The sequence below is a fragment of the Ursus arctos genome, unplaced genomic scaffold, assembly GCF_023065955.2.
Source record: "Ursus arctos isolate Adak ecotype North America unplaced genomic scaffold, UrsArc2.0 scaffold_26, whole genome shotgun sequence".
Lineage (NCBI taxonomy): Eukaryota > Metazoa > Chordata > Mammalia > Carnivora > Ursidae > Ursus > Ursus arctos.
The window spans coordinates 11,994,930-12,019,536 of NW_026622941.1; the positions used below are offsets into that span (position 1 = coordinate 11,994,930).

The 24,607-nt window shown below is 44.1% G+C and overlaps 1 protein-coding gene across 2 annotated transcripts; it reads right to left on the minus strand.

The window, feature by feature from the left end:
* Positions 1-287: 287 nt before the first annotated feature.
* On the minus strand, positions 288-16,696 carry MANSC1 (MANSC domain containing 1). Of its 2 annotated transcripts, none has more exons than XM_026502406.4 (4): positions 16,420-16,696; positions 12,140-12,461; positions 8,364-8,504; positions 288-1,709 (listed from the first exon to the last, which is right to left on the minus strand). In XM_026502406.4, exons 2-4 carry the CDS (start codon positions 12,372-12,374, stop codon positions 736-738), a joined length of 1,350 nt encoding a protein of 449 aa, XP_026358191.1. In that variant the 5' UTR covers positions 12,375-12,461; positions 16,420-16,696; the 3' UTR covers positions 288-735. The 2 variants fall into 2 exon arrangements, with proteins under 2 accessions (XP_026358191.1, XP_057175021.1); XM_057319038.1 differs by lacking the exon at positions 16,420-16,696 and adding an exon at positions 16,163-16,379.
* Between the last annotated feature and the right edge of the window lie 7,911 nt (positions 16,697-24,607).

Here is a 24,607-nt window from a genome sequence, read left to right on the forward strand (position 1 = left end):
ATTCCTGTATTACTTTTGGGGGGGGGGCGCGCAGGATCATGAACTAGAATGGACCCGAAGTAGATTTGGCTATTTATCAGAATTGACTTATCACTGTCTCCGTGTAGGCTAATCTTTTGCTAGAATTCTCCCAAAGGAACCTCTTTGCGTACTGATGGGAAGGGGGGGGGCGTCATTTTAACTTAGAGCACATATTTTCATCATTTAATCATTTTGCTGGTGGGAATAAATTGAAAGTTATCCAGCTGGATGTGTCACTTACAAGAACATTACTGAGTAACAAAAGATTTATTCAAATATTTAATTGGAAGGAAATACATCTGGAATAACTTTTATTGGAATTCATATAAAAAGGAAAGTAAATCCATTAGAATTAATGTCATAAACAGTTGACTTTATCTGGAACCAGAAATGTTAATGAACTGGAGCCTAAAAGTCCTAACCACTTTTCCTTGCAAAAAGCCAGTCATTTTTGAATTTATATGCCAATTATACTTTATTACTTCAGGTAGAGCTTTGTTTTCAGCAAATATTTTAGAGATAGATCACTCAAATTCCCTAATTTGTTTCCTTTCTCCCCTTGTCTTCAAAAACCAAACAAAAAGAAGGTGGGAGGGGGCATCTGCATGTCTTCAAGGCGCTTCAGAAATCCTGCTAAGATCCGAGAGTCAGCAGGAAGTCACTACATTTGGGCTACTAGTAACTACGTGAATTAAGAGACATCTAGTTTCCACCTTAGATGTCAACATAGATCCCATTGATCAAGTAATCCAGCCTCGAATAACGTCTCCTGCGGAGGGAATCTGAGAAAATTCTACCCAAGAGGACAAGGCCTATGGCTAGGAACAGAACCCCAAAGAGCAGGGTTCCGATGAGGAGCCATTTTTCAAATGGAAGGCCGTGTCGACTTTCTGGAACACTGTTCAGGGAGGAACCACCGGCTCTGGCCTTCCCATTTTCCTGGGAGGCAGTTTTATTTGGAGAAGAATCCACATTTGACGAAAGCGGCATAGCAGTGGACGAATCCACCGCTGACGAAGAAAGTGTAGCAGGGTTACTATAGGCATCCTCTGTGTTTGAAGTGAGGTTGGAAATTTCTCGAAAGGGCACCATCTCTGCGGGGGTTTTCCAGTCCGTGGGTGCCTCAGAGACGGTGTTTGAAACGGCTGCTGTAGTGGTGCTCGCTTTGGGTATAACCACAGCACGGGTCAAAATGGTAGACAGGAGGGTTGTGGGGAGCTGAGACTTGCCCGGGGCGAGGGCTGGAGCTGAGGTGGCCATCTCTGGTTCAAAAGTCACAGAAGGTATCATTGGAGCATTGGCGGTGGGGGGCAATGCAGGCTTTGGAGGGGCAGAGGTGATATGCAGAGAGGCTACGGTCACTGTGGTGGGGAGTGTTGTCCCGTGTTCAGGTAGCAGGGGAGCTATTTTTTGTTCTGAGGAAAACTGTGAACTCTGAGAATGGCCTTTCTCTTTATAAACAGGGAACGGTGTACTCGCTTGACCTATCTCGAATAGTCTCTCCAAGTGATCTGGGGACCCAGCCTTCAGAGAAAATGCATCTCTCCAGAAGCTATCAGTGGGCTTTGAGTGCCCTGTCACGGGAGGCGGGGTGGGAGAGATTCCCTGTGAAGACTGGCCACGGATGACAGACTCTTCTTGGGTTAACTCTAGGCTTGGCGAGTTAGTTCTGGCCGAAGTTGGAAAATCTGAAAAATGTAAAGACGAGTAAAAGGAGACTTAAATATTTCCATGCTAAGGCAGGTTATAAAAAGACAAACATATCAGCTTGTTCAGTAAATCCCCAAACTGTTGAAACTTGACATTTCGTAGAAACTTGCGCAAAATGGAAAAATACAAATTGCTAAATCAGAATCTGATGACACTGCTTCTCTACCAGATGCTGTGGTTTATTTCTAGAGTGATGGGACAGAGGAGAAATGTGTGGAGGAGGACCAGGCAAATTAAGGAAGGGGTGGGAGGAGCAGCACAGGGGAGCTAAGAGGAGCTCAGGAGGTTTAGGAACATGGGGACGCATAGGGGGCCGAGGCCAGGGAAGAGAGCTGGGCCAGGGTGACATGGCAGGAACCGGCGGAGAGACGGCTCCCCGGGAAACCCGCAACCACCAAGGGCAGACTGCACAGCAAGGGCAGCCCACAGGCACGAACGGTAATAGAGGCCTCGGGGCAATGAGGAGCCGGGGCAGAACCCCGCCGTTGGCTGCCACACGCAGGAGGAGGATGGGTCGGGAGGGAAGTCTGGTCTCCTCCCAGGGCACAGAGGCCAAGGCAGCAGCAGAACTTCCAATCAAAAAAGAAAAAAAAGGTTTCGGCACCACACTCAGGGGAGGAAGGCAATCTGGGAGATTTAATTTGGACTCTCAAAGATGAACATTTCAGAGCCAACGTTTTCGAGTCTGAGGACAATGGAACCAATGTCTGAGATTAGGATGGCCACCATGCTGACATAAAGAGCAGAAAGTCACGCAGTTCTGAGGGCTGTTGTGGGGAACCAGCCTCAGATCCTCCTCAGGGTAAGAGAGCGCTGAGAATTGTGCTCTTCGCCTCACACGCCATTCATCACAGCTCAACCTGGAAAGGCTGTTTGGGGCCGTCAGGGGCAGGGAATGATCATTCGACTGACTCTGCATCACTCTGCTACTTGGCTACTCATTCCACTTAGATTTGAACTGCAGCAAACACAAGGAAGGAAGAAAAGGAATTTCTTAGCATTCCTTGGTTCATTCCTCCCTGTTCTCTTTCCCCTTTTCTTCAGCTCCTCTCGATGCCAGTTTCTCAACTAGACCCCACTCTCCTCTCTGCTAACAGAGCCAGAGACAACCTCGGATTTGTAGTATCTTTCACTGCTCTGTAAGCTTCACACTTCAAAGAGGTCCTTTCGAACTGTCACTTACAGGGGCGCCTGGATGGCTCAGTCGGTGAAGCAGCTGACTTTTGACTTTGGCTCAGGTCATGATCTCAGGGTCATGAGACAGACCCGCACGCTGGTATCAGTGTGAAGTCCGCTTGAGATTCTCTCTTTCCCTCTCCCTCTGCCTCTCCCCCTGCTTGCCCACATGAGTGTAAATAAATACACTTTTTTTTTTTTTTTAAGAACTGTCACTTATTATCTGGGACAGGGGTCAGCAAATTATGACCCGAGGGCCAAATCTGGCTTGCCACTTCTCTTTCTATGGCCTCTGAGCTAAGATCTACATTTTTAAATGGCTGACAAAAATCAAAAAGGATAATATTTTGTGACACGTGACGATTACATAAAATTCAAATTTCAGTGTCTGCAAATAAAGTTTTATTGGCATGTAACCGTGCTCATTTGTTTATACATTGGCTGTGGGTACTTCATACTACAAGGACAGAGGCGAATACACACTGGCCTGGAAAGCCTAAAATACTTACCATTTTGCCCTCAACAGAAAAAGTTCGCAGACACCTGCTCTAGGATATAGTGCTTTACTCCAAAATAGAATTGTCTCTCCTCCGACAATGTTGAAGAAAAGAGTTTCTGCTGCAGGTTATACCACATTGACACATATAACATCACCATGAAATAAACAGCATCTGTATTTTTAGGTAGTATCCGATATTTTTTAAAGAACAGGACTCAACATATTAATTTTTTGATTTTTTTAAAGACCTTATTTATTTATTTGAGAGAAAGAGATAGCATGAGCGGAGGGAGGGGCAGAGAGAGAGGGAGAAGCAGACTCCCTGCTGAGCAGGGGTTCATCCCAGGACGGGAGGGACCGTGAGATCGTGACCTGAGCCAAAGGCAGCTTCTTAACTGACTGAGCCACCCAGGCGCCCCAATATTTTTCATTTTAAAGTTAAAAAAAAAGACTAGTTAAGTAAATGCTCTGTGATGTGTATGAACTCAGAACTTAAATAAAGCCATTGACAAAGAATCACCCAAACAGCTGCTTTCTTTCTCAAGAATGCAAGCTCATAAAGAAAGCAAGGCTAGGGCTAGTCCCATTTCTTGATAAGATCCATCTATTGGCAAAGATCCTAGAACCACACAGGGATCTTCAACGCCTGCTCCGTTCACCTCACCCACTGATGTTTGCCATTGGGGTGTGGTGCTTTTTCTCGCTCATGCAGAGACGAGCCAGAGGGGACTGCGAAACAGCCCTGTGCCCTCAATCCCTCTTTTGAGTTTCATTCTCAAGGGACTTCACAAAATAAAAAACTTAGGGGCTGACTATTCCTTGGAAACCAGCTGAGCAAATAGACTCCCAATTTATTCTATCTCTGAATTCCCCTATTCTAGTCCTTGGTAGACACGACAGACCACGAAGCTGAAAAAAATATTCAATAATGCCAAGTTGCAATGGTTTTATAGAATGAATAGAATACACTGTCATCTTTCAAACTTTTGGTCTGTAAATATTAGCCAATGAGTTATAGGAAATGGAGTTCATCTGGAAACAAACCACCAAACAGATATCTATTTAATTTCACTCTAAACAGGAAGCAGATAATTTATTTTTATAGGGAATCTTAATCCATCAACATGGGCAGATTCATAAATAGAGTTACAAACATAATTTGTAAACATCCTGTAGTTATAAAGTCAGCGGGACTCTAAGTCCAGGGTCGGTACCACTTTGCTCTGAGTTATCAATCAATCTGCTCTGGGCTGAGGGCGCCCCCTGGTGGCTACCACAGGCACTGTTTGATTCTAATTCCACTTTTTTACCTTCATACCCTCCCTGTAAAGGTTTACACACATGCCAAGTTCCGTTTTCTCCCGTTGCCGCTGGAGAGTATCTTTACCACATGCTCCCTCTTTTACACATGCATTATAAAAGCAATAATATTACAAAGTATTATGAAAATTATAAAACAAATTCAACTATAATTTTTATCATTATGTCCCAACAACTATTCATGTAATTGAAAAACAATTGGGTGTTTCTCACCTGAAATTTTGTTTATTTATATACCTCATTTTTATTTTATTTTATTTGTTTATTTGACAAAGAGAGAGAGCACAAGCATGGGGAAGAGCAGAGGGAGAGGGAGAAGCAGACTCCGCACTAAGCAGGGAGCGCGACATGGTGCTTGATCCCAGGATGCTGGGATCATGACCTGAGCTGAAGGCAGATGCTTAACTGACTGAACCACCCAGGCAACCGCCCCCCCAACTTATTTTTTTGAATATCTGCATCATGTTCTTTCAAGTGGACCCATCATATTTCACACCCAACCATTCTCTGGCAATTGGACCTTTATGCTGCTTCTAGTTTTTCACTCTTTAAACTAATTATACAATAAACAGCTTCAAACCAATAGCTTTTTCTTGTTTTGGTGTTGTGTCTTTAGATTTTATGGAAGTAGAATTACTGGAATAAATTAGCTATAATTTAACATTGTGCTGTAATGACAAAAAAGAAGACAGACATAGGGAAGCACACGGATAGTGGAAGAAGGGACAGAATGAAGAGGTAGTGAGAAGGGATAACAGAGGCAGAACGTTAGGGTCCAGCTTCCATATGACAGGAGTTCCAGAAGGAGAAGAACAAACGTTCCAATCAGTGTCTTGAGCCCTGACCTCTTTGGAAACTAAGACTGGGGTATCCATCTCCTGCTAGATACCACCCCTGGCTGTCTAATGCAATGTTGCAGGTGATCAGAGAGGAACAGCAAGAACTATCAACACCACCCCGTGGGCCCCAATGTTCTCAGCCAAGATGATATATATATAGGCATGAAGTGAGGGAGCCACGCAAATCAGGGGCAGCCACTCTGGCCCCTGAAGCCCCACAAGGGCAGGCAAGAGACTGTCCACGTAAAGTAAGGTCTCGAGTGTTTTGAAAAGCCGCATCTGTACTATGCCTAGTGTTTTTAACAACCATGATTTTACACTGTGCGTGTACGTTATTTTACATTATTGTACATACAACTTACCACTTTAACTCTGTGTAAGCATACGGTTCAGCGGCATTGAGTATATATTCACTTTGCTCTGCAACCATCACCCTCATCCATCTCCAGAACTTTCTTCAACTTGCAAAACTGAAACTTTGCACTTTGGGCAAGTTTTCTTATACTTGGGTTTATATCACTACTTGGGAAGAATTTACACAAGTAATTTGTGCTTTACGTTCCTGCTTAAAGGAATGTTTGATACATCTGGTTCATTAACCAAAACTGAGACAGTCTCACCCAGGGGACATAGCAGAGTCTGTGCCCAGGTACTGTGGGTAGTTCGTTCCCCAGGTACCTCACACATAATACAGTTAAGAGAGAACCCTTGAGGGGTGCCTGGGTGGCTCAGTCAGTTAGGCGACTGACTCTTGATTTCAGCTCAGGTGAAGATCTCAGGGTCCTGGGATCGAGCCCTGTGTCGGGTTCCACGTTCAGCATGGAGTCAGCTTGTCTCTCTCCCTCTGCTCCTCCTCTCTCTCTTTCTCTCAAATAAATAAATAAAATTTTTTAAAAAAAGAGAGAGAGAGAACCCTTGATTGCACTCCTCTCCCAACCCTAAAACCAGTCTCCTCAAACCTTCCCCCGCTCAGTACATGGAGCCAACATCCATGTAGACACTCAAGCCAAAGATTAGAACTCAACCCTGATGCTTCTGCCTTCCCTGTCGTCACCCCCCACCCCACCCCTTCGGCAAGTCCTGTCAGCTCTACCTCTGAAACGGCCATATATTTACTTCTACCTCCTCTGTCACCTCCCTAGTCCACAAGGCCACGGTCTTTCACTTGGGTGTTGCCCCCACCTCCTACCCGGTCTTCCCACTTCCCCTCTTGCTGCTGCATCGTTGTCCAGCCCCAGTAGAGCAGGCCCAGTGGGCTTTGAGAAATCACCTTGAAAACACCGTGTTGCAAGCCTGCTCAAAATCTCCCAGCGGCTTCCCATTATGCACCTAAAATAAGAACTTCCTACCCTGGCTTCCGAAGCTTCACGTGATGTCCCCACTTGTCAAACTTTTGCATAGCACTCTTTATATGGTTCACTATGAGTCAGCCAGCAGGGACTGAAGTGTTTGTTCTTCAAATACTCCAGAACTATTCTGCCTCAGGATACTGGAAAGGGGCTATTTCCTCTGCCTGAAGTTCTTCCCAGCTCTCACATCTGACTTCTTACTGTTCAGATCTCAGCCGAGGGGTTACTGCTTCACAGAGGCTTCCTCTGATCGCCTCATCAAGACTGGCTACTCAGGGATCATCTATTATATTGGCTTTGCTCATCTGAATAGCACTTGTGACTGTATTTTTCTTGACTACTTTTTTTTTTTTTTAAGATTTTATTTATTTATTCGACAGTGTTAGAGACAGCCAGCGAGAGAGGGAACACAAGCAGGGGGAGTGGGAGAGGAAGAAGCAGGCTCATAGCGGAGGAGCCTGATGTGGGGCTCGATCCCATAACGCCGGGATCACGCCCTGAGCTGAAGGCAGACGCTTAACCGCTGTGCCACCCAGGCGCCCCTTGACTACTTATTAATGACGGTGATGGTTTCTCTCCTAAAACATAAGTTCCAGAGGTGAGGACCTTGTGTTTCATGTTTAGTGTTATATTTTTGTGTCCTTAGGGTGGAAAAAATGTTTGGCACCTAGGAGATGCTAAATAACATTTGTTGTTTATTGAGTAAATGAACAAACAGAATATTATTAATCGTCAAGGCTGTAATGACAAAAACTTTCTGAAACTGAAATAAAAGGAAACTTGATACCAAAAGCATTTCATTCTGAACACCTATCAAGCCAAAATCTCACCAAGACACAGCCGAATAATTATACTGTTTTTCAGTTGTTTATTTTCTGCATTCTGAACAAACGCGCTTAGTATGGAGACTATATTTCCAATGCCTTGCACAGAACTTGGCACGTGGCAGATAACGCAGTAAATACTTCCTGAATGAACATCCCTCCAGATCTGGACATAAAATCCAGTGGGTTTGATTGCAGCTACTGTTCTTATAAAATCATTGGAACCTAAAGACAAACATACTGGAATTTTATACTCACATAGGTCCTAATTAACCCTTTGGAAACCGTCTCCCTGGGCCCTGGAGACCTTATTCCAGTGTTGTTCACATTGTTCTCAAGAGGTGTTTCCAAATGCTGTTATGAAAGGTCTGTGTGCCTTTAATCTCAGGAAGGCAAAAACAAAAGCTGCACAGCCCAAAATGCTATCATTCAGAGATCTTTGATTGGAAAAAAGAGGTTTGATTTAATGCCCTGAACTTGACCTCATGCGAGTTTTCCAGGGCGCCTCTACAGTTGTGGCCACTGTTGGCGGTTCTCCTTAAACTCTTTTGTAGAAAATCTTTCACACGAACCACATCCTTAAATAATTCTAATCACCAAAGAAAAAGAAGAGTGTTTTTCTTACCTCTAATTATCCTGTAAGTCATAAGTCCCTTTGCTGCTTTCAGTGGACAAGCTTCCTCGCTGGGACAAAAAAAAAGGTAGCAGTTGGGCTGTCTAGCTGTTTTTCGAGCGTCGAAGATCATCAAGTTACATGCTTTGTCTCCTGCAATGAAAGGCCTCGTAAGCATTATATTGAAATAGGATATTTTAAAGAGTAGGCCATGATTTATTCTGCCGCCCAACACAAACACCTTCATTCCCGTTGTTCCCTTGCCGGCTGACTGCTGATTCATTTCCTCTTCCTTCGTCACGTAAAGCGATTTGTAAAGGCCTTGGGTTTACTGAATTAAGGTAATTCTGGCCAAACCAACTTTAAATGATACACTTAATTCTTTTTTAAAAAATAGTACATTTAATTCTTTAGATAAGCCTTCCATTTGCTAAAATATCCAACAAAACATACTCAGAAATATTGACTTCGCCGTTTTTTCTGAAAGATTTCGTGCGAGAGAGAGAGAGAAAGCACAAGCAAGGGAAGCAGCAGGCAGAGGGAGAAGCAGGCTCCCCGCTGAGCAGGGAGCCTGATGTGGGACTCGAATCCAGGACCCTGGGATCGTGACCTGAGGCAAAGGCAGATGCTTAACCGACTGAGCCACCCAAGCATCCCTGACTTTGCAATTTTTACACACCCCACAACTGAGCTGGGACTTAAGAAGTGGATCTAACCTAATGGTTTTATGTATCTCTTATATCCCGAAGGCAGACACCTATCTCAGACACCTATGAAGCCATGAGTCTGGCTTTCTTGGGTAGAATCACTAAATTCAGCATCATTCTACCATGCCTCCTTCCACAGAGGATCTATTTTTTACTATTTTTTACTTTTATCAGTACCGTCCTTCTTTTGATTTTGTTTTCTTCACATTTCTACTCTTCCTTATCATTTCTGTTTTTCCATTTTCCTTCCTTTCTGGCTCTTCACTCTTAGCTTTTATTTCTGGCTTCTTTTTCTCTTCCTCTTCTGCCCAATAGAAGTCATTCTTTCTATTCATCATGGCCTAGAGTTGGCTTTGGCCTCAATCTAGTACAGTCTCACTTCTTGGCCTATGACCCTTGAGGGATCAGTATACCCCCGTCAGGATGAAGGTTAAGAGACATATAGGCTAATTATTAAAAATGCATGCTCTTTCTCACCACACACACACACACACATAACCATGTGTTAACTAACCTTGTTCTGGTAATCATTTCACAATACATACATGCATCAAATCACCACACTGTATAACTTATGTGTACACGATGTTAAGTACCCAATATATCTCAGTAAAGCTGGGGGAAGAAACCCTGCATAATTGACCATCAGCACCACGTCTTCAAATCAGACAATGGTTAAGATCAATCTTGACTCCCACGTTTGGAAATAAGACTCAGTGAGTTTCTGTGCGGGTCTTATCATGTCAGGTCTCCACTACCCAGGCAACAAGAAAGGTACTTCAGCTTTTCCTTTCTCAGCAATGGGATAATTCTGCAATACCATTTTGGGGGGTACACATAGGTAAAGGGGAAGGCCCATAAGCTCCCCAAGTTGTAGGCAAACCGTTGTGTCCTTTCTACTTCTGGGCATTTTTCTACAGTCTGTGGCTACAAGCAAATTATCAAAGTGCTTTTTTGAACACAAAGCAGTTAAAGACCATCGCTCAATAAAGGAGGGAAAAGTCTGAGATCCATCAAATGAGACCCACAATTACCTCTGCTTACCGTAAAGCATAACAGTAATTTTGCTTGTTCAATAAAGCAGCAAACCCCCATTTCTTACTAAACACCCATTGTGGAACTGAAAAGCAATGCCAGGCTTCCCGTGTTGCCAGCAGACACCCACACGGCATTCAGTCCTGTTCGCAGAGGATTTTCTATTTCACCTAAATGTTGATAACATTTAAAGAAAAACTGGCAATTTAAATTATATCTCTGTAATTTCCGTAAACCAGTCTATAAAGAATGTCCAAAAGCACACTGCCGAGTTTGAGAAGACCACTGAAGGGTTTTTTTTGTCCTCCTGACATCAACTACGTGGTATTGTTCCCACACTAATTGTCCAATTCTCTGATTCTCTGACACCAATGGAGTGTCTTACAACTCAATTCAGTTCTTACACTAACTACCTGGAGTTAGCAGCAGACTCCATAGGTTCAAGCGCTCAGTCCCATAAGACTCTCCTCACTTAGGTGCCAGTCAAAAGATGCTCCTGGGCGGCTCAGTTGGTTAAGCGTCTGACTTAGGCTCAGGTCATGGTCCCCAGGTCCTAGGATTGAGCCCTGTGTGGGCTCCCTACTCAGAGGGAGTCTGTTTCTCCCTCTCCCTCTGTCCCTCCCCTGGTTTGTGCTCGCTCTCACTCTCTCTCTCAAATAATAATAATAGTAATAACAACAACAAAAGTATCAGGTCCTAGGTTACTCACCCTCTGCCCAGTGCGGCTATAAATTCAGGTTCCCACAACCCCCCACCTCAGGTTTGATAATTTGTTAGAACCGCTCACAGAACTCAGGAAAAAGCTCTACTGACTGTTACAGTTTATTGTAAAAGACAGAAGTGAATAGCCAGAAGAAGGGTACACAGGGCAAGGTCTGGAAGGGTCCTGAGTGTAGGAGCTTCTGTCCCAGGGGAGCTGGAGTGCACAACCCTCTCGGACACATGGATGTGTTCGCCAACTTGGAAGCTCCGTAAAACTACGGTTTCAGGATTTTTATGGAGATTTTATTGTGTGGGCATAATTGATTAAATCACTAGCCATTGGTGACTGAATTCATTCTCCAGCCCCTCTTTTTTACTTGGAGGTGGGGGTGGGGCTGAAAGTTCCAAACTTCCGATCAAGGCTTGGTCTCTCTGGTGACCAGTACCCATGCTGAAGCTATCTAGGGAGCCCCCAAGAGTCATCCTATGCGCAAAACTCAGGTGTGGTTGAAAGGGGCTTATAATGAATAACAAAAGCAGTTCCTCTGCTCAGGAAGTTGCAAGGTTTTTAGGAGCTTTGTGCCAGGAACCAAGAATGAAGATCGTATGCATCTACTTCTTACTAGACCACACCCATTATAGAAAGAAAAGAAACCAAAGATAGAAGAGAAAACACAGGATTTGGTTGGCTAATAAGTGAGGTAAGAACCATTAGTCCAGTGTTCACTAGCTCTTCTAGGCTCCTTGGTGGCAAGACCTCGTCCATCTTATTCATTGTTTTGTCTGTAGCACCTAGCAAGGCATTTGGTGATCAATAGATCTTGTGTGTGTGTGTGTGTGTGTGTGTGTGTGGTGGTTGTTGTTTATTTATTTTTCACTTAGGGGGTTAGAACAGGATCATAAACACCTGAAAAATGATCACTGTTTCACTGTTTCTTTTTCAAGTCATAGGTCTGAAACTTGAAATATGTAAAGGTATGGTTCAAACCTGTGGGCCTCAGTTTCCTTCTGTCACACGAATGGGTCAGACCAAACAACTTCCTATGTCCCTTAAGGATTTTTGTTTCTAAGATATTGGAAACATCTTCGATACCAATTAGAACATAACACCAGTGGTTCTCAGCCTTTTTTCTAACCAGACACCTGGGTGATACACACACACTCATCAGTAACTTCGCCTCAGCTTAGGGGCAGGACACACTTATGGAATATTCTCCCAGTGATTTTGTTACCCACATTTCTACCCCATTGAAAATCACTAGTATAATCTATGCAGCCACATCAACCAGCTACTTGTGTCACAAAACACTTGGAATAAAGAGTTGCCAAGAGACTATTACTTACCTGTTATGTTTTTTGTTGAACAGCAAGAATTAATGCAGTCTTCCTGAGTTAATGTATGTATGGGTTCATTGCCTCTTATTCCCTTAGAAAGAGATGACTGGATGTCAATGACAACATCTTCTAGACTCTTGGTAGGGCAATTCTGACTGGTGGACAGCCTTAGTGTCAGGAAACAAATTATTACACAAGTATAGGTCAAGCTCCATTTGTCCCTAAAGAACATTTTAAATTTCATTCAGTCTTAGTCTTCAAAGGTCAAGGATAATCCTCCCTCTGGTCTGAGTTTGCTTCAGGAAGATTGTACAGGTCATGCAATTTCTCTCTAGAACAAAAATAGAACATCAGCAATGAGTTTTGTTTCTTTTAATAAATCTAGCAAAGAGACAGTTCGTTTCCTTCAAGTCAACGTAAACGATTTATGATTATAAAACAGAAATAAACAAGCATTTTTTATGTTTCCCTTTTAATAGATCAAGACAATCTTTCATTAAAAACTTGGTAAAGAGGGGGGTGCCTGGGTGGCGCAGTCATTAAGCGTCTGCCTTCGGCTCAGGGCGTGATCCCAGCGTTCCAGGATCGAGCCCCACATCAGGCTCTTCCACTAGGGGCCTGCTTCTTCCTCTCCCACTCCCCCTACTTGTGTTCCCTCTCTCCCTGGCTGTCTCTGTCTAATAAATAAATAAATAAATCTTAAAAAAAAAAAAAAACTTGGTAAAGAGGGGCGCCTGGGTGGCTCAGTCGGTCGAGTGTCCAACTCTTTGATTTCAGCTCAGGTCATGATCTCAGGGTCGTGGAATCAAGCCGCACATCAGGCTCCACGCTGGGCAGAGAATCTGCTTGAGATTCTCTCCCTCTCCCTCTGCCCCCTGTGTGCACTCTCGTTCTAAAATAAATAAATAAATCTTAGGGGAAAAAATTTGGTAAAGAACTAATTAGCACCAACACATAATACTACCCCATCAACACTTAAACGCTGACCAGTGTCTATGATGGAAGAGGTATAAATAGCAGGCCTGCCCCCAAGTTCTAGAATCCTTTTTCTTCTCGCTTCTCCTAACCAGGAGGAGAGAGGACACAAAATTTCTAGTCACTGATAAAGCAGTGTTAATAGGCTTGAGCATAGTTTCTTTCTCGGTAACAGCAACTAGCATTTTAACGTCACCTACTAGGTGGTGGGCAATGTGCTATGAAATATACATGTATTATCCTAGTTAATCTTCACACCAGGTCTGCAAGAAAAGCTATTATTTTCCTCATTTATGGATGAGGAAACTGGGGATGCCTTTCTTGTTGCTGCCTCTCCTTGGGTATCAAACCAGAGACCGGTAACTCTAATAATTTAATTCTAACAGTTAGCTGGTCAGTAGAGGGAACTCATTAATTTCCAGAATACAAATTGTTCACTGAATGATAGTCTAGAGCAGAATTATTGCTTCTTTGGGGCACCTGGCTCGCTCAGTTGGTAGAGCATGTGACTCTTGATCTCAGGGTTGTGAGTTTGAGCCCCATGTTGGGTGTACAGATTACTTAACAATAAAATCTTTAAAAAAAAAAAAAAAAACCTCCTAGAATATAACAGAGGAGAAAATCTTTGTGAATTTAGATTAAGCAGTGAGTTTTTAGATACAATACCTAAAGCACAATCCATTGAAGAAAAAAATTGATAGGTTGGATTTCATTAAAGTTAAACCATCTGCTCTGCCCACGACACTAAGAGAATAAAAAGATAAACCTCAGATTGGGAGAAATATTTGCAAAACATCTGATAAAGGACTAGTAGCTAAAATATACAAAATATACAAAAACTCAGAAAACAACCCAATTAAAAATGGACAAAGTATCTGAGCAGACACGTCACCAAAGGAGAAATACGGTTGACAAGCATGTGAAAAGGTGCTCAGTCATTAGGGAGCTGCAAATTAAAACAACAATGAGATACCACCATACACCTCTTAGAATGACTAAAATCCAGAACACTGACAATACCAAATCCTAAAAAAATCTACATACAAATGTTTATAGCAACTTTATACATCATTGCCAAAAACTGGAAACAACCAAGATGTTTCTTCAATAGGTGAGTGGATAAATAAAATGTGGTATATCCACACAGAATAGTATTCAGTAGTAAAAAGAAATGAGCTATCAAGCCACAACAGGACATAGAGGAAACATGATTGCGTATTGCTAAGTGAAAGAAGCCAGTGTGAAATGTAAGGCTCCTTGTCAACTATATGACATTCTGGAAAAGGCAAAACTATACCAAGAGTGAAAATATTAGTGGTTGCCAGGCAGAGGAAGGGAGGGATGAATAGCTGGAACACACGGGATTTTTAGAGTAGTGAGGTCGTTCTATAGGATCCTGCAATGGTTGTTACATGACTTTACATTTGTCAAAACCCACAGAACGGCACAACGCAAAGAGCGATCCCTAATATTGGGGGCGCCTGGCTGGCTCAGTGGGTGAAGCATGCAACTCTTGGTCTCTGGGTTGTGAGTTTGAGCCCGACGTTGGGTGTAGAGATAACTTAAAAATAATATCTTAAAAAAAAAAAAGAAGAGTAATCTCTAATATAAAAAAAATAGATGTTAAAAAGCAAAAAAAAATATTACCCACATACAGTAACAGTACAAGTCCAATACCTTCCTTGCTATTGTGTCCAACTTTTATAAACAGTCAAATAAGTAACATTTACGTTTCTCACGCGCCAGTCTCTATGTAAGCACTGTACATGTGTCATGTCATTTAATCCTTATAAGAATCCTAAGGAGATAGATTCCCAATCCTTATGAGATAGATCCCATTATTAACCCCATTTTCAGGGGCGCCTGGGTGGCTCAGTTAGGTAGGCAGCTGCCTTCAGCTCAGGTCTTGATCCCAGGATCCTGGGATCAAGCCCCACATCCAGCTCTCTGCTTAGCGGGGAGCCTGCCTCTCCTTCTCCCTCCTCCCTGCCCCCTTCATGTTCGCTCTCAAATAAATAAAATCTTTAAAAAAAAAAAATTAGTCCTATTTTCAGTCAAAATAGAAACAATTGTGGGATATTTGTGCTTCTTTATTAACCTATTGAATAACAAGTGGTACATCTAATAACTGCCATAATCTTGAACATTTTATTTATTTTAGAGAGAGAGAGAGCCCAAGTGGAGGAAAGATCAGAGGGAAAGGGACAAGCAGACTCCACGCTGAGCACCGAGCCCCACTGGGCTTGATCTTACAACCCTGAGATCATGACCGAGCTAAAATCAAGAGTTTGAGGCCACCCAGGCGCCCCAATAACTGCCATAATTTGCAAGAATTGTTGAATGTACATGATACTTGAGATCTGTGTAATAAGTAAAATCATATGAAAACACCTGTGATTCCTGCTGGTGACAAATTACAGCTGCCTCTAACTCTACTATGGCTTTTGACTCCGTGCCTCTTAGAGGACAAGCTCCATTTCAGTTAGAGGCTACTAAAATGATAAATGTTCGCACTGAAGTTCTCAGACTTTCTGAATACTCTCCATGGCTTCTCCAGGTTAAGACTCCTGGCACAAGCTATCTGTTTATGCTGTCACAATTCCCTAGGCTCTTTTCTAGCCCTCGAGAAAACCAAACAGGAACGAAAGAGGAAAACCAGGCCAATACTTTGCTTTGAACGGATTCTGACAATCTCTCCTGGAGTTCCTGCCAAGAAGCCGGAACTACGCGAGGGGATGGGGTAGGAGCTGTGGTTTCTGCAGGCAGCACCTTTCTAGCGCCGGGACTGCAAGAAGTCCTGAAGTTTACCTCGCTGAAGATGCTCAACAACCCTTAGGTAAAGTCATTCTTCTAATCATGAGTGCTTAAGCCTTAAAGGTCCACAGCCAAGTTGAATTCTATTGAAAGAGAGGGGGAAAGGGATACAGGTGGGAGCGAGAGGAAGCACCTGAGCTTTAACGCCTGCTTCCTATCCTCCCTAAAACGCACTTGAACAGAACTGTCGAATACTGGAAATCATTTTCTTTCCCTTCCTTTGAGGAAATGCAAGTCGCTTACTGAGCATTCTTCTGCCCCTCCTGATGACGACGCGGAGCCAGTGCCATTTATGACAGGTGCTGCTGCGGGAGACTGGAGATCCCCTTTGGGGGGCCGCAGCCCCACCAACACTCCCAGCCAGCCCTTCCTCGCCCCAGCCCGGGTCTTGGCGCTCCCGGAGAGGTAGAGGGGAGCGCCAGGAAAGGAGGGGTGCTCGCTCTCAGCGGTGGCGGCGCAGCCCGCGGTCCGCCTGGAGAGGAGGGCGGCGACGCCTTTACCTGGCAGCGACAGGCCCCGGGGGCCCCTGTGTCCTACCCGGGCGAGGCCAGCTCCGGCGCGCTCGCGGGCAAGGAGCGGCAGATCCGCGCGCGCGTCTTGGCCGGGGCCGCAGGGATGCTCTGCAGCTCCCGCCCGCCCGCGGCTTATGTGCTTAGCCAGTTCCTGCTTCCGTTGCTGCGGCCGAAAGTTGGCCGGAGGGGGAAGGGCACATTCCTGCCCTGCAACCCGGAGCTGCTTCCCCGCCACTTGGAGCGCGGTCCGTCCCCCGGGAGCCTCTCCGCGCGGTGGCTCCAGGCACCCTGCGATCGCGCTGAGCCCGGGACCGAGCCGGCTGCTGCCCCTCACCCCCCGCCCCGCAGCTGCCTCTGCGAGGGGCGTGGGCGCGACCCGCGGGGGTGTCCGCAGGTCTGCAGCCGCGCCCGCTCGTTCCGCAGGCCGCAGAACGCGCGATCACACCAGAGGAAAGTCAAACCGCACAAAATGTGCGCACTGCAGTCTGCCTCTCCGCGCTCTGTCCTGGTCTAGTTCCCCTTCCCAGAGCCACCTCTGAGCGCAGTTTCTCTACTTGGGAGTTCACAGGGCTTTCTATGGGGCGGGGGGGGGGGGGTTGTTGCTCGGTAATGGGAATTCTGTTTCGATCATTCCAGGCATGGGGGGTCCTCAATGAGAGTTGGCAGTTCTCGAGTTAAATGTCCTGCAAGTCAAGCCTCAGCGAAGCCATCCGGATTCCGCCCGAATTTACCGTTTATAGGTGTAGATAACAATGAAAATAATGTTGTCTGCTATAGTTACTAAAACGTATCCCCTGACATTTAGCATAGTACTTGGTATGTGATAGGTACTCAGTAAATATTTAACTAAAATGTATTTGTTGAGTGAACGAATGGAAAGGAACTACTAGGGCATAGGTTGTAGAAATGTGTTTCTAAATCCATGCTCGCTCACCCCCACCTCTTATAAGTGCAAACAGATGCAACTTGATCAAACCACTGGTTTGGTAACTCGCCAAAGGTCCAAACCTTGGACAACATCTCCACCTGGTCAGTGTGAAGAGCTTGCAAACCTAAAGCATTAAGCCATTGTACCTTATTATTCTAGGCCTGATACAGCCGTTCTGGTTTTAACCAATAGCTACTAGGAAGCATACCTTGACTGAGAATACATGTGAACAAAGGTCCTTTGTATGAAACTAACTCTACCAGTTGAATCCAGAGGATGACCTGCCTTTGAATTACAACAATGTTGCAAATACTTGGTTTTAAAGAGTGACTTACCAGGGGCTCCTGGGTGGATCAGTGGCTAGCATCTGCCTTCTCTGCTGAGGTCAAGATCCCAGGGTCCTGGGATCCACCCCCAATCTGGCTCCTGCTCAGTGGGGAGTCTGCTTCTCCCTCCCCCTCTGCCGCTCCCCCTGCTTGTGCTCTCTCACTCTCTCTGTCAAATAAATAAATAAAATCCTTAAAAAAAAAAAAAAGAGTTTCCAAAGTAAAGGAAACTCCAGAGTGATTTCTCATTGGAGTAATTTTCCCATTGCAGCAAAAAACTGCTGTAAACAATACATTTTCTCTCTGCAGATGACATACTTGAGGGTCTAGGTACAGAAAGGTCACGCGCTTTGTATCGTTTCACAGGATAGTCCCTGCTAGTCACTAAGTAGACCTTCCCTTCACTTAGAAGCTTCAGATTTAGGGTTTTAAACAAAGAACCTGTTACCCTTGAAGTGACATATTACTTTTTCAGTTATGACAGTGAACAGAGGCCACAGATCAAAATGATGATTCAAATTTCTCTACTGATATGAACTAGGTGTTTAAGTTAGAAATAAAATCTCTTTTCATCTCATTGCCTGAAAAGATTCTTGATCCTCTTTTCCGGATACCTTAGAAGTCCCATTTATGTGGAGGCAGTTCCTTTTTTTTTTTAAAAGCATTTTATTCAGAAAACGTGTATTAAACAGGTGCAGGGGAAATTAAAGACCCATAAGACATTGGCGCTACCTTCTAGATGCTTACAGTGGGGAAGACAATCAAACCAATTGTGTAAAGAACAAATGTAGTGATAGAAAATGCCAAGGAAGTTCTAAAGAGGGACGTATAATCTGGACTTCTGGGAGGAGATGAAAAATTTAATCTTTTTTTTTTAAAGATTTTATTTTTTTAGAGCAGTTTTAGGTTCACTGTAAAATTGAGAGGAAGATTCCCGTATACCTCTTGCCCCTACACATGCACAGCCTTCCCTATTAACAACATCCTCCACCAGAGAGGTACATTTCTTGCAACTGATGACCCTATACTGACACATCATCATTACACAAAGTCCATAGTTTACCTTATGTTCACTCTTAGTGTATTACACTCCATGGATTTTGACAAGCGTGTAAGGATGTATATCTATCACTATAAGATCATACAAAGTATTTTCTTTTTTTTAAGATTTTATTTATTCATTTGAGAGAGAGAGAGCGAGCCAGCATGAGCCGCGGAAAGAGGCAGAGAGAGAAGCAGACTCCCCACTGAGCCGGGAGCCTGATGTGGGGATCGATCCCAGGACCTGGAGATCACGACCTGAGCCGAACAGAGAGGCTTAGCTATCTGAACCTCCCAGGCGCCCCCAAGGTATTTTCATTGCCTTTTTTTCTGTGCTCAGCCTATTCATTCCTCCCCCACCACAACCCCTGGCAATCACTGGTCTTTTTATTGCCATAGTTTTGCCTTTTCCAGATGTCCTATAGTTGGAATCATACAGTGTGTAGCCTTTTCAGATTCTGTGCTTCTTTCACTTAGTAAGATGCATTTAAGTTTCCTCCATGTCTTTTCATGCCTTAATAGCTTGTTTCTTTTAAGCATTGAGTAATATTCCATTGTCTGGATGTACTAATTTGTTTATCCATTCACCTACTGAAGGACATCTTGGTTGCTTCTAAGTTTTGGCAATTGTGAATAAAGCTGCCATAAGCATCCATGGGTAGGTTTTGTGTGGACTTAAGTTTTCAACCATAAGTTAACCCTGAAGGATGAAGTTTGGTTAGCTAGAGAGAGAGGAAAAAGGCTGAATATTCCAGACAGAGATAATGGCGTGAGTATTCAGAGAATTGTATCCTGATTGGCACGAAGTTTCCCTGTGTACATAGAGGAATAGAGAGAAAGACCGGGGTCAGAGCAAGACAGTTCTCAGATGCCAAATTTTAAACTGTATCCTGGAGCCATGGGGAGTTATTGAAGGTTTTTATAGGTCCAGAGAATTTATTAATATTCTAAAAATTCTGTCTGCTAGCCACATGTAGGATGGATTGAAGGAGGTGAAGCCAGAGGCCTTCTGCTTTCCAAGAAATGGAAGAAGTGAGGAGGCCCTGAACAGGGTATGGAGGTTAGAAGAGAAATTAAGGAGAGAGGCTCTCCAGACTTGTGACTGGCTGGATGTGGGGTAGGGGAGAGCAGATTTATGGTGTAGGGGACTGGCTGGCTGGAGTGCCAGGCAATACAGAGATATGGGAGGAGGAGCTAGTCTGGAATTATAGAGGCATAATGAGCTTCAGAAAATTTGAATCCTGGTTTTATTACTTACTAGCTTTGTGATCAAGAATAAATTCCTTCACCTCTATGTAAAATTAAGACACCGTAATCTAATTTATAGGCAGGTCATACAGGGCCAATATTATTGATGCAATTTGGAAGTTTTGGGGTTCGTGAGCAAATGGCCAAGAAAGAATTCTTGAGACCTTTTTGGTGCAAAAAGGTAATTTTATTATAGCGCAGTGACGGGACCCATGGGCAGAAAGAGCTGCACTGGGATTGTGAGGAGTGACTGGTTATATATATTTTTTAATTAGCGGAGGTTAGGGGTAGCGTAAGTCTCTAAGGAATTTGGAAGCAAGGCCTTCAGGACCTTGAGGGTCCAGCTGCTGTTAAGATAAGGTTACTTTTAGTCTTTAATAAGACATAAACATTAAGGCAGCCATGGGTTCCTCTGCATGTTTCAGTTATCTATCAGTGGGCTGCAAGCTGTAAGGAGATTTAATTTAAGCTACATTTCTCTTGCTTCTGTTTCCCTCATCATTATGAAAGTGCTTTATAAACCCAAAAAGTCCATTCCATTGGGTCTATAAGTCACATAGGTTGCTGTTCATGCGGAAATGATTTTAAAGGCGCTATAAGGCGTCAGTTCCAAATGTCTTCTACCTCTAAAGCCCCTCCAGCAGAATCCTTAAATTATAAATGCCCAGTTAATTTTCTTGCTACCAGACTGTAAGCTTCCTAAGTTTAGGGACCGGGTCTTGTTGGATCGCTTATTCTTAGCCTCTAGCAAATGCCTGGCATCTTATAGGCTATCAGTAAATGTTGACTCAAGGAATGAAGACATTTTGTATTTCTATATCCATTCTCTGATAACAGCTTTATTGAGATATAATTCACATACCATGCAATTCACCTAATTAAATTGTACAATTCAGGGGCGCCTGGGTGGCTCAGTTGGTTAAGCGTCGTCTGTCTTCGGCTCAGGTCATGATCCCAGGGTCCTCGAATGGAGCCCCATGAGGCAGGCTTCCTACTCAGCGGGGAGCCTGCTTCTCCCTCTCCTGCCCCTCCCCCCTGCTTGTGCATGCGGGTGTACAGGCTCTCTCTCAGTCTCTTTCAGATAAATAAGTAAAATCTTAAAAAAATAAATTGTACAGTTCAGTGGTTTTTAATATATTCAGACTTGTACAACCATCACCACAATAAATTTTGAACATTTTCATCACTCCCAGAAAGAAACCCCTATACCCATTAACAGTTACTCCCCCTTTCTCCCTCCACACCCCTCCTCCTCAGCTTTACGCAACCACTCATCTATTTTTGTGTCTATAGTGCCTCTTCTGGATAGTTCATATAAATGGAATCTATAATATGTGATCTTTTGTTATGGGATCTTTTCCAATAGAATAATGTTTTTAAGGTTTATCCTTGTCGTAGCATGTTTTAGTACTTCATTCTTTGGTGGGAGGCAAATAATATTCTATGGATATACCACATTTTATTTATCTACTCGGTGGGAAAAAAAATTGGTAATGTAGGAGATCTCAGCCACTGTCCCCACAAAAAGATCAACAATTAGACGTTTACCCACAAACAAAAACAGCCCTGGGAGAGTTCTGGCATCCACTTAAGGAGCATCAGCCATACAGGACAACAAAAAAAAACTTGAGAATAATCACACGTGAGGAGGAGGAAGATAGCTTCACTTTGATTGCATCGTCCCATCCTCCAAACCAGCATTGCTCAGCACCAAGAGGAAACCTCCCAGCTAGAAAGAGTTCTCCTTCCCAGGAAAGGAAGAGTAGAGTGAATGACCAGCTTCTCCAGACTCACAGGAAAGTGCACAAAGGTCCCACTTCAGTCTCGCCCCACCGGCAAAGCTGAGACATATAGACAGATAGAGACTGCTAGGAACAAGGTCTTCCTTGGTGCCATGCGATGGGAGCAATCATACTTCACAGTGACCTGCTCTGCAGCCAAACTGAGCAGCTTTTACCCCCGAAGGCACCAATAGCAAGCACAATTGCCACGGACCCCTTGCAGATCCTACCAGCTTTTGTCGCACAGGCATTCATATTCACTGACATCAGCCACCTGAGTCCCTCCCTGCTCCTTCCTACCCTCAGCCCAGGCCAGGAACCACAGTGGCTGCCAGCCTAGACCTCTGCAGCTGTGCAAGTGCAAGACGCCAGCCTAGAGCTCCGTGGCTGACCTCCACTGTGTGTGTGCACTCAGGGCTAGTCCCCCCAGCTGCACACTTGCACGCAACCTGCCTGATACCCATAAGCAGCCTCCACTGCAGTGCCCATGCCTGAAAGGAGACAGCATAACCACAGGAGAGCACACTGACAGCCAGGGCCTTTGCAGCTGCTTGTGGGCCTGCATCACTGTCATGGCCTGCATCACTGTGCTTACCGGCAGCCGGACCCTCTGGCTATGTACCAGCATACCCCTAGCCCTACCCCCGGTCACTAGTCTCCGTGCTACATGCCTGACAAGATCTAGCAGTCATTGTTAGTGCAGACTGACAGCCAAAGTCCCTGAAGCTGTCATTGAGCATGGAGTTGACATCGACCCTTGCTGCCTGCCCTGGCTTCCACCACTCCATGTATGTCTCAGCTGTTTCCCCACAGCCAAGTGCATATCACCACACACTACCACAAGCCCCTTCAGCTGCCAGCCCCAGGTTCCTAGCTGCTGGACCTAGAGGTGCTGCTTGAGGACCCCAACTGCCCTCGTAGACATTGCAGACCCCCTGTGCTGCTCACCACACGGTCGTCAATGCTGTAGACCCCAGTGGCCTAAGCCAAAGAGACATCATGCCCTCTCCCTTCCAGAGTTGCTGCACCCCCCACACTTGGTACTGTGTACCACTAGAGCCAGGGTCACAGCATGCTCTTAGCAAGCCCCCACCCACAGGTGAAAGTCTTCCTTTATCAAAGTTGGTCCATAAAGTCTGGAGGAGGTGACTGCTTCTTTAAATGTGCAGACACCTATTCAAGGCTACAGGGATGATGAAGAATCAGAGATACATGACTCTAGCAAAAGAATACAGTAAACTTCCAGTAACTAGTCCCAAGGAAATGGAGAGCCAGGAATTGTCCAACAAAGAATTCAAAATAATTGTTCTAAAGATGCTCAGAGAGCAAAAGAACATGAACGGACAATTCAATAGTATCAGAGCAACAATACAAGAACAAAATGAGAAGCTCAATAATGATACAGAAAACATAAAAAAGAACCAAACAAATCCTGGAGCTGAAAAATACAATGACTGAACTGAAAAATTTAGTACAGAGCTACAAGAGCTTAGTTGACCAAACAGAAGTAGGAATCAGTGAACTAGAAGACAGATCAATTAAAATCACCTAGTCAGAGGAGCAAAAAGAAAAGAAAAAAAAAAAGAATGAAAAGGAATGAAGAAAGTCCCTACGGTACTTACTGGGCCCCGTCAAGAGAAACAGTGTACATATCACTGGAGTCCCAGAAAGAGAAAAGAGGAAAAAAAGGGGAGAAAGCATATGTAAGGAAATAATGGCTGAGAACCTCCCAAACCTGGGGAGAAATTGGGATATCCAAGATTATGAAGATAATAGGGCAACCCAAAATTTCAATCCAGAATAATCTTTTCCAAGACATGTTACAATGAAAACTATCTAAAATCAAAGACAAAGATAATTTTTAAAGCAGAAAGAGAAACACATTTTTTCTCCTATAAGGTAATGAGATTTCCCAGCAGAGATCTTGCAGGCCAGGAGAGAACAGGATGATAATATTTGTTCATTCTTCAGTTGAGAATGTTTACAATGGTGAGTGTAGAATGAAATGTTCATCCAATGGGAAGCATAAAAAACACGATCACATCAGTGTGAAACACAAAATAAATATACTTTGACGTGGAAAAGAGGGGGCAAGAGCCAGAACATATGTTGTATTCCCCTATTCCCTCCTCTCTTGCCCACGCCCAGAGATGGCAGACATAGGAGAGGAGCCAGGGCTTTCTCCAGGAAGGAATGGTCCCATCAGCCTGGTGGTTTATGGAAGCCTCAGGACTATAGTCAAACACCACCTCCTAGAGCCTACTTGATCTCTCAGGCAGGTTTTAGCTCTTTCCTCATATTCCCACCAAGTACTGAATTTACATTCATTTGCACTTTGCTCATAATATTGCAATGGTGAGTAGAGGAAAGACCATGAATTTGAAGTCAGGCAGTCCTAAATCCTAGTTCCACCATTTACTACCTGGTGACCCTGAGGAAGTTACCCATTTGTGGGACTCAGGGTTGCTTTGAAAACCAAATACGGTAACATAGGCAAAATGTCTATGATACGGTAGAATAGAAAGGGCTTAATCATACAGTTCATTTGGTATTCCTTCTGAGATTATATTTATAAATATAAAATCTTAGGACATTTGCTTGAAATTTCATGAGGGAAATAATATAAAACAAGTCGCAAAGTTCTGAGAATCCTAAAGCCACCCAACTTCCGTGGTGGCACTGCATTGCTAGGTCTCCGTCCTTGATTTGCCCAAAACAGAAGTTCCCATTTTGTATTACTTGTAGTCTACCTTCACCTTTGCTGGTTTCGGAATGGCTATTGGATAATTGTTAAGGTCCCCAGAAACCGCTTTGGGGCATCCGCTTTCCCCTGAGGGTGCATACACACCATA

Bases quoted from the DNA above. Each gene is read 5' to 3' on its own strand.
- MANSC1 (XM_026502406.4), bottom strand. From the start codon at position 12,374: ATGAAATTTAAAATGTTCTTTAGGGACAAATGGAGCTTGACCTATACT. The intron at 8,505-12,139 runs GTAAGTAATAGT...CTTTCATTGCAG, and splicing joins TTCAACAAAAAACATAACAG to GAGACAAAGCATGTAACTTG. The intron at 1,710-8,363 runs GTAAGAAAAACA...TACATTTTTCAG, and splicing joins GACTTACAGGATAATTAGAG to ATTTTCCAACTTCGGCCAGA.